A 13,449-nucleotide genomic window follows, 5' to 3' on the forward strand; every position below is an offset into this window, starting at 1 on the left:
GGAGTACCGCACTGTCAGAGGGTCAGTGCCGAGGGAGTACCGCACAGTCGGAGGGTCAGTGCTGAGGGAGTACCGCACAGTCAGAGGGTCAGTGCTGAGTGGGTGCCGCACTGTCGGAGATTCAGTGCTGAGGGAGTGTTTGAGTTGGAGGGACTGTCTGAGGGTACAGCACATTCCTGCAGGCACCAGCACCTGAACGTAAGGTTTACTTGACCCATTAAAGTGAGTCATAAAGATCCCATGACATTATCGTGTGAGAATAAATCCTCCTGGCGTCATGGCCAATCACTGTCTTCCTCAACCAACATTCTGGATACACATCCACCTGGGTCACTTATCCCATTGTTCACTGTGGCAGCTCACTGTGCACCAACTGGGTCCAGGCTTCACAACAATCTCCGTCTTTCAAATACTTCATTGGTTGGGAAGTGCATTCTGAGACCAGGAAAGGCGCCATCAAAATGAAAATCATCTTGTTGCTTTCTTCCTGTTCCTGATGTGTTCCCCGGAGTGAAAGGGGAAAGTTTGTAGGAACAGGCGACTGTGGGGGTGGAGTGGGGAGGGGTGATCTCTTCGAGTTGGCAAAGGCCGAATGGCCTGTACTGTGCGGTAATTTTCTCAAAGTGTGGCACTGGAAAAGCACAGCCGGTCAGGCAGCATCCGAGGAGCAAGAGAGTCGACATTTCAGGCTTAAACCCTTCATCAGGACTGGGGAGGGAGAAGGGGGTGCTGAGAAATAAGTAGGGGGTGCGAAGGGGGGGTTGGCGCTGAGGGGAAAGGGGTGTGCGATGGTGATAGGTAAATGCAGATAGGAGGTGGTTGTGACAGGAGTCAGTGGGGAGGGTGGAGCCGATAGGTGGGAAGGAGAATGGACAGGTAGGACACGTCAGGAGGGCGGTGCTGAGTTGGAGGGTTGGATCTGGGATGGGCTGAGGGGAGGGGAGATTTGGAAACTGGTGAAATCCGTGTTGAGGCTGTGTGGTTGATAGCCCTTACCCCTTACTCCCATCCCCCCCCACACACACACACCCACCCACACATTCCTGATGAAGAGCTTATGCTCGAAACATCGATTCTCCTGCTCCTCGGATGCTGCCTGACCTGCTGCGCTTTTCCAGCATCACACTCTCAACTCTGATCTCCAGCATCTGCAGTCCTCACTATCTCCTGCGGTCAGTCAGATGGGCTTTTATGAATCGTTTGGGGAGAGAGAGTGAGTGTTGGATATTTGCACAAAGCGGCTGAAACTGAACAGTCTCATCTCCCAGAGGCTCTGGACTTTTCAATCAATAACTGATGTTTGTCATTGCACAGGGAGTCTGTAACAGTGACAGAGCACACTGTCCAGAGGGATTGAGACAAACAGGTTGTACTTTGTCACTGGTAACCTGCCCTGGCATAGGCGTTGCTGTGTCTCAGGCTGAGCAGATTGTTAAAACCTGCACTGTCAGCCTCTGCTTAAAGCATTTAACCCAAAAACATCCCAACAAGGAATAGAGTTTCCCAATTCCCAGCACCTCTCCTACTTCAACAGGCACTTTTAAAAGTTTAATCTGTCACTGGTCATTGGTAAAATGTGCAGCACTTGTTAAATCCCCAGTAAAAGAAACAAACAATTGCATTTATATAGCACCTTTCACCACCTCTGTGTCCCAGAGGGTTTTACGAGCAGTGGAGTACTTTTGCAGTTTCTTTGCCGTTGGAATGTGGGGGGATCCAATTCCCATTTGTCCACAGACGTCAATGTGATATGACCACAGAATTGTCTCAGCACAGAGATAAGCCATTCAGTCTATCATGCCTGCACTGGTTCTCCCCCCAGTGCCAATCTCCTGCCTTTCCCCCATATCCCCCCACATCATTTCTATCCAAATAAACATCCGGTGTCTCCGTTGAACCTGCCTCCGCCACATTTCCAGACAGTGAGTTCCGGACTCTAACTACTCATTGGGTGCGAGAGATTTTGCTTACATAAACCTTACTTTGTTTGCGTGTACAGTCATAGATATGTCCAGCACAGAAACAGACCCTTTGGCCCAACCCGTCCATGCCTACCCAGATATCCCAACCTAACCAAGTCCCATTTGCCAGCACTTGGCCCATATCCCCCTAAACCCTTCCTATTCATATCTCCATCCAGATGCCTTTTAAATGTTGTAATTGTACCAGTCTCCACCACTTCCTCTGGCAGCACATTCCATATTCGCACCATCCCCTGTGAGAAAACGTTGCCCCTTTAGGTCTCTTTTATATCTTTCCCCTCTCACCCTAAACCTATGCCCTCTAGTTCTGGACTCCCCCACCCCAGGGAAAAGACTTTGTCTATTTATCCTATCCATGCCCCTCATAATTTTATAAACCTCTATAAGGTCACCCCTCAGCCTCCGACGCTCCAGGGAAAACAGCCCTAGTCTTCAGCCTCTCCCTATAGCTCAAACCTCCCAACCCAGGCAACATCCTTGTAAATCTTTTCTGAACCCTTTCAAGTTTCACAATATCCTTCCGGTTGGAGGGAGAGCAGAAAATACACACAGTATTCCAAAAGTGGCCGAACCAATGTCCTGTAGAGCAGTAACATGACCTTCCACTTCCAAGGAAATCATTTGAAACCTATGCCCTCTTGATCCTATCTCTTTACAAAGCAGGAGCTGTGTCTTCCTATCCCCTATCTTCAGTCTGCTCATCATTTGGTAAACCTCTCTCTGATCTCCCCCGAGTCCTCCTGTCTCCAAGAAGAACAAACCCAGCCTCTTCAATCTATGATGGGGCTCTTTGGCCCATTGAGTCTGTACTATCCAAGATATACCAGTACGAATACTAGCCCCACTTTTCCACACTAGGCCTGGAGCCTTGAGTGTTATGTCGTAACCTCGGGGATGTTTCTCATTCCTGGAACCATTGTTGGAATACGCTTCTCAGCCCTCTCCAATGCATTTACAACTTCCCTATAATGTGGCACCCACAACTATACACAAGACTCCAGCTGAGGTCTTAACAAGTGTCTTATACAACTTCAACATCACCTCCTTGCGCTTGCAGGGTCTGACCCTGATAATCAGAACACTGGGGGGTCATTAGAAAGGTTCTCACCAACAGCCTCCGTGAGAATGCTGACAATGAAAATACCAAGGCAGATATCAGAGGAGGTTTCCTGACTCTGTCTCCCACAGGGCGCCATAGAAATGAAGGACAAAGGACATTCCTCAAGGCAGACAGGAGTCGGACCTTTGAACCAGACACTCCAGGTTCAAGTCACACTCAAGGACTTGACAGACCAGGACTGTGGCCAAACCAATTGAGGGTCAACTTGTAAATCCTTCTGACATTAGGGTGGCACGGTGGCTCAGTGATTAGCACTGCTGCCTCACAGCGTCAGGGACTGGGGTTCAGTTCCAGCCTCTGGCAACTGTCTGTGTGGAGTTTGCACATTCTCCCCATGTCTGCGTGGGTTTCCTCCGGCTGCTCCAGTTTCCATTCTAAAGATGTGCAGGTCAGGTGGATTAGCCATGGGAAATGAGAACTACAGGGATGGGGTGTGTCTGAGTTGCTCTTCAGAGGGTCGGTGTGGACTAGATGGGCCGAATGGCCTGTTTTCGCACTGTAAGGATTCAGTGGTTTGCTGGCAAATAAATTTCTGGAAAGAATTCCAGAGAGGGATTCCTGTGCTGCAAAGGGGCTTTGACTCTTTGCCGTGGTCATCCATGTGTACAAATGTGTAAGGATTCTTATGGATGAGGGGAGTTTGGGGGGTTGGGGTATTAGTTAGCTCACTTGGCACACAGTCGGTGTGGAAAGGATTGGTACCTAGGGTTCGATGCCATTTCCATTTGGAATCTTCGGCCTTTCCTTACTCATTGTGCCGTCTGGGTCAGCCCTACCTGAGGAGAACAGGCAAAGTTTAAAGACTCAAGGCCGGGTATTCAATAAAGAATTCTCGGAGAACCGAGGAGAAACTGCAATCAGAGAGTTGTCGAACTCTGGAGTGATGCGGACAGAGGGCTAATTTTCAAGACTCTTTGGAGACAAAGCTGGGATGTGGAACTAAATGGGATGACATTTGTGAAGGGCTGGCAGAGGAACAATGGGCTAAATGGCCACATTTCTCTGCTGTGTGGGTCTAAACACCAGCCTGGAGTGGTTGGGCTACATGGCTGCTTTTTTAAAATTCATTCACAAGAAGTGTTTGGTGCGGCACGGTCACTCAGTGGTTAGCACTGCTGCCTCACAGCCCCAGGGTCCCAGGTTCGATTCCAGCCTCGGGTGACTGTCTCTGTGGCGTTTGCACATTCTCCCCGTTTCCTCCGGGTGCTCCAGTTTCCTCTCTCAGTCCAAAGATGTGCATGCCAGGTGAATTGGCCATGTTAAATTCCCCATAGTGTTAGGTGCATTAGTCAGAGGGAAATGGGTCTGGGTGGGTTACTCTTCGGAGCGTCGGTGTGGACTTGTTGGGCCGAAGGGCCTGTTTCCACACTGTAGGGAATCTAATCTAAAAAAAGGGGGGCATTGCTGACTGGGCCAGCGTTCATTGCCCATCCCTAGTTGCCCATTGAGAAGGTGAGGACAAGCTACCTTCTGGAGCTACTGCAGTCCACCTGCTGTGGGTTGACCCACAATGTCCTTAGGGACGGAATTCCAGGATTGTGACCCGGCGACAGTGAAGGGACGGCGATATATTTCCAAGTCGGGATGGTGAGGGGCTTGGAGGGGAACTTGCAAGGGGTGGTGCTCCCATGTATCTGCTACCCCTTGTCCTTCTAGAAGGAAGTGGCTGTGGGTTTGGAAGGTGCTGTCTGAGGAATTTTGTTGAATTTCTGAACTGTATCTTGTAAATAGCGCACACTGCAGCTACTGAGTGTCGGTTATGGAAGAGACATAATGTGTCCGATTACCTGTGAGTCCGTGTTGATGAACTAATTTGACTTTTGCTTTCTTTACCCCCCCCAGAACCTACATCTCCCAGGCTCGGGAAGGGGCAGCATTGAGGGAGGAGGAACCAAATTATTCCAAGCTGGCCCTGTGCAGTGCCCAGTGGTTTAACCATCCCAAGGTGACTGCACTCTACCTTCCTTCAACAGCAGCACGGATTGCGAGGACCTCCATCTCCCAAGGTTGCTTGACGCTGTAGTCTTGAGTACATTAGCAGATACCGCAGCACCCGATTGGCTGGGCTGGTGCTGGGGGTGGGCTGGGTGATGATCCCTTTTGGTTAATGTTGGGAAGCCTTCCTCTATTTTCATGTGCTGCCTGTCCCCCATCTTGTTTCTCCCTTCCCTCCATTTTGTACAATCAGGTAAAGTTCAATGGCGAGAGTTGACAACCCACCATCCACGTTTGCAGACCAAAGGTGTGAGAAAAAGGTTCTTTCAAGAGGTTCTAAAGATTCACCTGTCAATATATGACCTATTGCTGTCTAATCTCTCTTCCCCCATCCATCTCCTAGATGTTTTAATACCAAGTGAACATAAAACACATTTTACTTTACAAACCTGAAGTGGTAACCTTTTAGGGTAAGGACCACTAATGTTTTGTTTGGACAAAGTATTTAAAGCATTGTTTTGTAAAGTCTGATTTTATTCCTTACCCCACCACCAAGGCCTGTAACCAAGGAGTAAACCCATAGTTAGAAACCCCTGTCAGCATCTCTCTAATCGAACAGGATGACTCGATTCAAGTGTTTTGAAGCAGAAATGATGCTAAGTGCCGCACCTTCCCAAACCGATCCCCTGTCAAGGATTTTGAAATCTTGCCTCGTTGCCTGCTCCATTACTGTTTTTTCTGGGCCAGGAAGCCCCTGTCCCTCAGTGGGTCACCTATTTTCTCCCAGCCTTGATCCAGACTGGGTCCATCTTTCAAGTATGCTTCATGAACTTGGGCTACGTTGTCATCCTTTCGAATAACTTGTGTTCAAAGGTCTCCCGCTCTCTGCCCCGTTCTTTTCTTGCCCACCGTTTCTCTACCCTTCTCCGTCTGCTGTTGGGATCTTGCTGTGCAGAGATGGTCCTTGATTACAACTAAGTGTGCACTTCACATTGGCTGTGGTGCCCATTGGAATGGTGAAGGGTTGTAGATAAATGTTTGTTCTCTCTTCCTTTTTCCCCCCTCTCATGCTTCTGAAATATGGACATTTCCTGCAGTATCGTCAATGCCAGTCCTAATCCCCGTCCTTTCCTTAATAAAGTTGGCTTTATTAGTCTCTGCTCACCCTGCACGACCCTCCGATTCTGCTCAGCCTTCCCCTCTCACTGCGCCTTGGAACTTGCGGGTATCTGTCACCAGACAAATGATTACAAATTGTGCTGTTGGACTATGATAGGCTTCATGTCAGGGGTTGATGGGAGACATTTGAGTGTGATATTTGGAGCAGTCAGTCAAACTCAATCTTTGTTGTTTTAAGCACCTTTTTTTTTGTTCCAATAAACTGATTAAATCTGGTGTGTGTTCCTTTCACTTGGAATGAAATGGGTGTGGAGTGGAGGGGTTTTCTTGCAAATTTCTTTGGTTTGGTAAGAGGTGAGGGAAACTGGTGGAACAAGGAGGTGAGGAAATCTGCAGCAGTAACTCACCTCCTGCCTCCCCAAAGCCTGTCTATCATCTACAAAGTTAAAAATCACACCGCCCCAGGTTATAGTCCAACTGGTTTATTTGGAAGCACTAGTTTTCGGAGTGTTTTCCAAATAAACCTGTTGGACTATAACCTGTTGTTGGGTGATTTTTAACTTTGTCCACCCCAGTCCAACACCGGCTCCTCCAAATCATGACAATCATCTACAAGGCATAAATCAGGAGTGTGATGGAATACTCCCCAGTTGCCTGAATGGGTGCAGCTCAAACAACACTCAAGAAACTTGACACCATCCAGGACAAAGAAGCCCACTTGATTGGTACCACATCCACAAACATCCATTCCCTCCACCACCAACGCTCTGTAGCAGCAGTATGTACTATTTACAAGATGCACTGCAGAAATCCACCAAAGATTCTCAGACAGCAGCTTCCAAACCCGACCACTTCCATCTAGAAGGACAAGGGCAGCAGATACATGGGAACACCACCTTCTGCAAGTTCCCCTCCAAGCCCCTCACCATCCTGACTTGGAAAAATATTGCCGTCGCTTCACTGTAAATGGGTCACAATCATGGAATTCCTTCCCTACTGTGGGTCAACCCACAGCAGGTGGACTGCAGTAGTTCCAGAAAGTAGCTTGCCCCCTTAGCTTCTCAATGAGAAACTAGGGATGGGTAATGAATGCTGGCCCAGCCAGCAATGCCCACTTCTTGTGAATTAATTTTTCAAAATCAGCCATGGTCCAACCACTCCAGGCTGGTGCTTAGACCCATACAGCAGAGCAATGTGGCCATTCAGCCCATTGTTCTTCTGCCAGTAGATACATGGAAACCCAACCTCCTGGAAGTTCCCCTCCAAGCCACTCACCATCCTGACTTGGAAATATATCACAGTTCCTTCAGTGTCACTGGGTCACAATCTTGGAATTCTCTCCCTAAGAACATTGTGGGTCAACCTACAGCACATGGACTGCAGAAGGCAGCTCATCCCCACCTTCTCAGGAGCAACTAGGAATGGGCAATAAATGCTGGCCCAGCCAGTGATCCCCACATCCCACAAGTTACAAAGAATGAGGAGGGATTGCATCGAGACCAATAAAATTCCAACAGGGCTTGACAGGTTAAATGCAATCTCTTGGGAACCCAGAACCAGGATCACAGGGTAGGCCGTTTGAAGTCTGAGATGAGGAAATATTTATTCACCCAGAGAGGAGTTAGGCTCTGGAATTATCTGCTGCAGAAGATGTCAGTTACAGATCTCGAATGTTTTCAGAAAATGGTTCGATATAATTCTTAGGGCTAAAGGGATCAAAGGATTTTGGGAGAAAGGAACAGGGGACTGAGTTAGATGATCAGCCAGGATCATGTTGAATGGCAGAGCAGGCTCAAAGGGCTGAATGGCCTACTGCAGCTCCTATATTTCAGGACCCTTTCCCAGTGCTCGGTACGCAAACACTCTAAGTACGTTTGGGAGTCAGATGCGTTTGAATTTGGCCTCACCTATTTGGCAGGGGCTTTGGGAGGAGGTGGAACAGCCTGGATCTAGTGGAGCTGATTAACTGGAGGGCAATGATGGGTGAGTGTCACTGAGTTAGCATTCCAGAGATTCAAGCTAATGCTCATAGCTTCATATCCTATCACTGCAGCTAGTTCCAATGAATAAATATTTAAGATAAAGTTAATCTTGGTGACTATGAATCATTGATTCTCATTAAATACCCATCTGGTTCATTACTGCCTTTAGGAATGAAATCTAGTCAGTCTGGCCTACATGTCACTCCAGGCCCACAGTAATGTGGCTGATTTTTATCTGCCCTCTGAAAAAGGCCAGGTAGTGATGTGCTCCAATGCTTGGACCTGTTAGAAACTAGAGGAGAAAGTGAGGTCTGCAGACGCTGGAGATCAAAGCTGAAACTTTATTGCTGGAACAGCACAGCAGGTCAGGCAGCATCTAGGGAACAGAAGATTCGACGTTTCGGGCACATGCCCTTCTTCAGGAATCCTGAAGAAAGGCTCATGCCCGAAACGTCGATTCTCCTGCTCCTTGGATGCTGCCTGACCTGCTGCGCTTTTCCAGTAACACATTTTCAGCACAGGAGCTTCTCAGGCAAGTAAGGGGTCCCAGAGGCCAGTTCAGAGGCAGTTTACTAGATAAATATTTGGAATGAGGTGATTTCCTATGAGGCAACACTGAACAGGCTGGGCTTATTTTTGTTGGCATTTAGAAGAGGGAGGGATGACTTGGTTGAAGTGGAGAAGATCCTGAATGGTTTTGACAAGGTGGTGATAGAAAATATGTCTAACTCAGTCCACAGCAAGGGATATTGTTTTAAAATAAGGGATCATCCTTTTAGGGGCAGCGCAGTGGTTAGCACTGATGCCTCACAGCACCAGGGACCTGGGTTTGATTCCTCTCTCAGGTTACTGTCTGTGTGGAGTTTGCACATTCTCCCTGTGTCTGTGTGGGTTTCCTCCCACAGTCCAAAGGTGTGCAGGTTAGGTGGATTGGCTTTGGGAAATTGCCCATACTGTTTAGGGATGTGTAGGTTAGGTTTGAAAGCCATGGGAATTGCAGGGATAGGGTCAGGAACTAGATCTGGGTGGGATGCTCTTTGTAGGGTCAGTGCAGAGTGGATGGGCTGAATAGCCTCTATCTGCATTGTAGGGATTCTCAGAGAGATGAAAACTGCTTTCTGTGAGGGAAGTGCCAGTTTGGAACTCCCTGCCTGAGAAGGCAATGGGAGGTGGTGGTTCTTTGAATATTTTCAAGGGAAACAGATCCTTGCTGTAGAGAGGAATCAAAGGGTTACCGGGGACAGAAAGGATTGTGGATTCTAAAACAGAAACTGAATAGCCAGGAATCTATTGACGGCAGGGCTCGAATGACCGAATGGTGTATGCCTGCTACTATATGAAGCCATGCTGTCCGCATCCCATGAAAGAATAAATAGCATTTGATGGAAGGCCGAATGGCCTTTTGTTGTTGAAGATTTCTGAACATCAGCTGCTGTCAGGTTTTGTGATGGGCTTGTTGACCTGGGAAATGTGTAACTTGTGGGCTGTCAACATCTCACTTCCGGGACACTGTGTGCTATCAGACTTGGCCAATTACAGACAGATGGTGAGAAAGGCCAGAGGAATGGAAGGTGGTGACATACCATTGGGATTCACCAGTTCCTGTCTGTAATTACCTTATCGGCAGCCGCCAGTCCTTGGCGATGCTGAAAGCACTCATTTCGATGACAATATCAGGCCTGAATTTTACTGGGGGGGGGGGGGGTGTTTCAGACGTAAAGGTGAGCCAGTAAAGGTGCTCCACTATTTACCTATTTACTACAAGCATGGTTGATCTTATCTGGGCCTCAGCTCCATTTCCTTGCCCATAACCCTTTAACCCACTGCTAATTATAAACCTGTCTTATCTCCTCCTTAAATTTATTCAGTGTCCCAGTATCCACCGCAGATTCACAATCCTTTGAGAGAAGTAATTCCTCCTCATCTGTTTTAAATCCCATTGCCCCTAAGCCCAGGTAAGAGGGAAGGTAGTGGTGAAGGTGCTAGGCATTATTGTAATTACGTGCCAATTTTAATTACACCCACCCCCTCCAAAAAGCACTGGCCTCAGAGAGAGGCGAGAGGGAATGCTTTGGAAAGCCCAGGCCTGAAAGAGAAGGGCAGCACAGTGGTTAACACCGCTGCCTCACAGCACCAGGGGCACAGGATCGGTTCCACCCTGGGGTCTCTGTGTAGAGATTGCACGTTCTCCCTGTGTGGTTCCTTCCAGGAGCTCTGGTTTCCTCGCACAGTCCAAAGATGCGTAGATTAGATGGATTGGCCGTGCCAAAATTGCCCATAGTGTCCAGGGATGTGCAGGCGAAGTGGGTTGGCCATGGGAAATGCAAGGTTACAGGGGTAGGGTAGGGGGATGGGTCTGTGTGGGATGGTCGTCAGAGGGTCAGTGTGGACCCAATGGGCCGAATGGCTTGCTTTCACACAATAGGGATTCCATGAGAACGACCTTGGAATTACATGGAGAGGGAAGCTGGAAGTAGGGGGCAGGGGGGATGCTACAAGTTCTGTTTGGGGACCGGGGAAAGTATGGAGTTCTGCGCCTCCTTCAGTGAGCTCTCACCAAAATACAACAGAGCTGGGCAGAAGTGGCATTATTGCTGGACTGTTAATCCAGACTGGCGGAAGTGCAGATGCTGGAGATTAGAGTCACGATTAGAGTGGTGCTGGAAAAGCACGACAGGTTGGGCAGCATCCGATTTTCTTGCTCCTCAGATGCTGCTTGACCTGCTGTGCTTTTCCAGCACCACTCTAATCTTGACTGTTAATCCAGAGACCCAGGTAATATTCTGGGGAGCTGGGTTTGGATCCTGTCATGGCAGATGGTAAAATTCAAATTCAATAAAGAACAAAGAATGGAATTAAAAGTCTAACACTGACCACAATTCCATTGTCGATTGCCAGGAAATACCCATCTGGGTCACTAATGTGCTCTAGGGAAGGAATCTACCATCCTTATCTAGTCTGGGCCGACATGTGACTCCACACCAACAGCAATGGGGTTGACTCCTAACTGCCTTCTGGGCAACTAGGGATTGGGCAATAAATACTGGCCCTGTGAAGGACACCCACGTCTCGTGAATGAATAAAGAAAAGTGGAGAGACCTTAAGCCAGTATGTGGTCTTTGTCCTATTTTAACCCTTCTCCAAGACACCATTCTCTCAAGGATGGAGGATAATGGCTGTAGAAACACCTCATTCAATCAACATTAGACTAGATTAGATTAGATTCCCTACAATCGGCTGAATTTGGCTGGACAGATCACATCATGGAATGATGATGATAAAAAATGGGTATAAAGCAGGAACAGGATACTGATTGTGGATGATCAGCCATGGTCATAATGAATAGTGGTGATGGCTGGAAGGGCCGAATGGCCTACTCCTGCACCTATTGTCTATTGTCTAACCAAGGAGTTATAAACAAGTTATACAAATAGTTGTTGGAAAAGTCTATAATTCTCATTGAAGGTAGGGTGGCTGAGCACCATAAATACTTTGCTGATTAATTTGTAAATGATGAGTTTGTATCAAAAAGAATGGGCCTGTAAAAATCTGTTTGAATTCTTTTGGACAGGGAACATTAACAGATGCTATTTATCTGGAAGGTGTGTGATCCCTGAAAGGTGGAATTTTAATAATGCTGAAGGAAGCCATTCAGCCCATTTTTTCTGCACCAACTCTCCAAATGAGCATTTTGACTTTGTGTGAATCTTCTAATTTTTCCCGAAAACCCTTCTACTTCTGTCGTATATATTGTTGTGAATACTTGACATTTTGATACTCTTGCATTTTTCCTGATGATGCAAACTGGAAAGTTTCAACAACACAGAATCCCTACAGCGTAGAAGCAGACCATTCCCCCACTGAGTCCACAATAACCCTCTCTGAAGAACATTCACCCAGACCCACCCACTATCCCTATCCCCATAACCTGTGGACACTACAGCATGGCTAATCCACCTAATTTATATATCTTCAGAATGTGGGGGAAAAACGGAGCACCCAGAGGAAACCCACGCAGACACGGGGAGAATGTGCAAACTCCATACAGATAGTCGCCCGAGGCTGGAATTGAACCTGGTTCCCTGGCACTGTGAGGCAGCATTGCTAACCACTGAGCCACCATGCTACTCAGAGACACATGTCGCTTTTCATGATATTCAAGTTCTGTACATTCAATGCACTGTCCCTACTTCTGTAACTCTATCCCAGAAGGTAAGCTTAATTTAGCATAATTTATCTTTAACACCTCTGAGCTAACCTTCATAGGTCATAGAATCCATATAGTGTGGAAACAGGCGCATTGGCCCAACAAGTCCACACTGACCCTCTGAAGAGTATCCCACCCAAACCCATATTAGTCTACATTTACCCCTAACACATCCCTGAACACTATGGGCAACTTAGCATGGCCAATCCACCCTAACCTGCACATCTTTGGATTGTGGAAGGAAACTGGAGCAAACCCACGCAGACACGGGGAGAATGCGCAAACTCCACGCAGACAGTTGCCTGAGGCTGGAATCAAACCCGGTTCCCTGGCGCTGTGAGGCAGCAGTGCTATCCACTGGGCCACTGTTCCGCCCTAAAGCTGATTCAGGCTACCACATATGTGTGATTCCTGTGATAATTCAATAGCTCACCACTGCCCCACACACTCAGATATCAGACCAGATGGAATACCAGAGAATGGCTAGTGCTTGAGTCATCTAGCAGGTGCCTGCACTTACAAAGGAGAAATCAATTCCCACAGGCAGATGCAGGGTTTGTGAAAGATGGATTTTTATTTGTGTGTACAGGTGTTTTCGAGGCTTGTTGATATCCTGACGGGCAGGCAGGCAGAGCTGCTGGTGTGTGGGGAGAGGTGACATGCTCTGGGTGAGCTGACAGGACAGCCTGAATGCACTAAAGGGCTGAGCCTGCCTTCACCCAGCTTCAGACCAGACCTGGCAGGGAGCACCTGCTTTTAGGTCCAATCGTCACTTTACAGCTCCTCTTCCCATCTCGCCCAGCCCTGCCAGCCCATCACCTGGAGATATCCTGAGGCTTAGACACAGACTGTGATTAACTACTATGTATAACGTTCTAGCATTATTGGTTTGCATTAGATAAGTGAGAGGGCATCGATTTAATGTTCCAATAGGAATCTTCTTCAGGCAACTGGAGGGTCCTGACTAAAATCCCCATGTGAAAAATTGGTATAGAGTGCGGAACAGTGAATGGAGAGGGGGGAGTGAAGGGGATAGAGTGGGGAGCAGTGAATGGAGGGGGGGAGTGAAGGGGGTAGAGTGTGGTACAGTGAATGGAGAGGGGA

At 47.9% G+C, this 13,449-nt stretch overlaps 1 protein-coding gene across 1 annotated transcript in view; it reads left to right on the forward strand.

The window, feature by feature from the left end:
- tnip1 (TNFAIP3 interacting protein 1) overlaps positions 1-6,432 on the forward strand; it is an 82,623-nt gene extending 76,191 nt beyond the window's left edge. Inside the window, exon 14 of the mRNA XM_043704213.1 lies at positions 4,945-6,432. Within this exon, the coding sequence (XP_043560148.1) occupies positions 4,945-4,982 (38 nt within the window). The 3' untranslated portion in view covers positions 4,983-6,432. The remainder of the gene's footprint in view (positions 1-4,944) is intronic.
- Positions 6,433-13,449: the final 7,017 nt, after the last annotated feature.

The sequence above is a fragment of the Chiloscyllium plagiosum genome, chromosome 14, assembly GCF_004010195.1.
Source record: "Chiloscyllium plagiosum isolate BGI_BamShark_2017 chromosome 14, ASM401019v2, whole genome shotgun sequence".
Lineage (NCBI taxonomy): Eukaryota > Metazoa > Chordata > Chondrichthyes > Orectolobiformes > Hemiscylliidae > Chiloscyllium > Chiloscyllium plagiosum.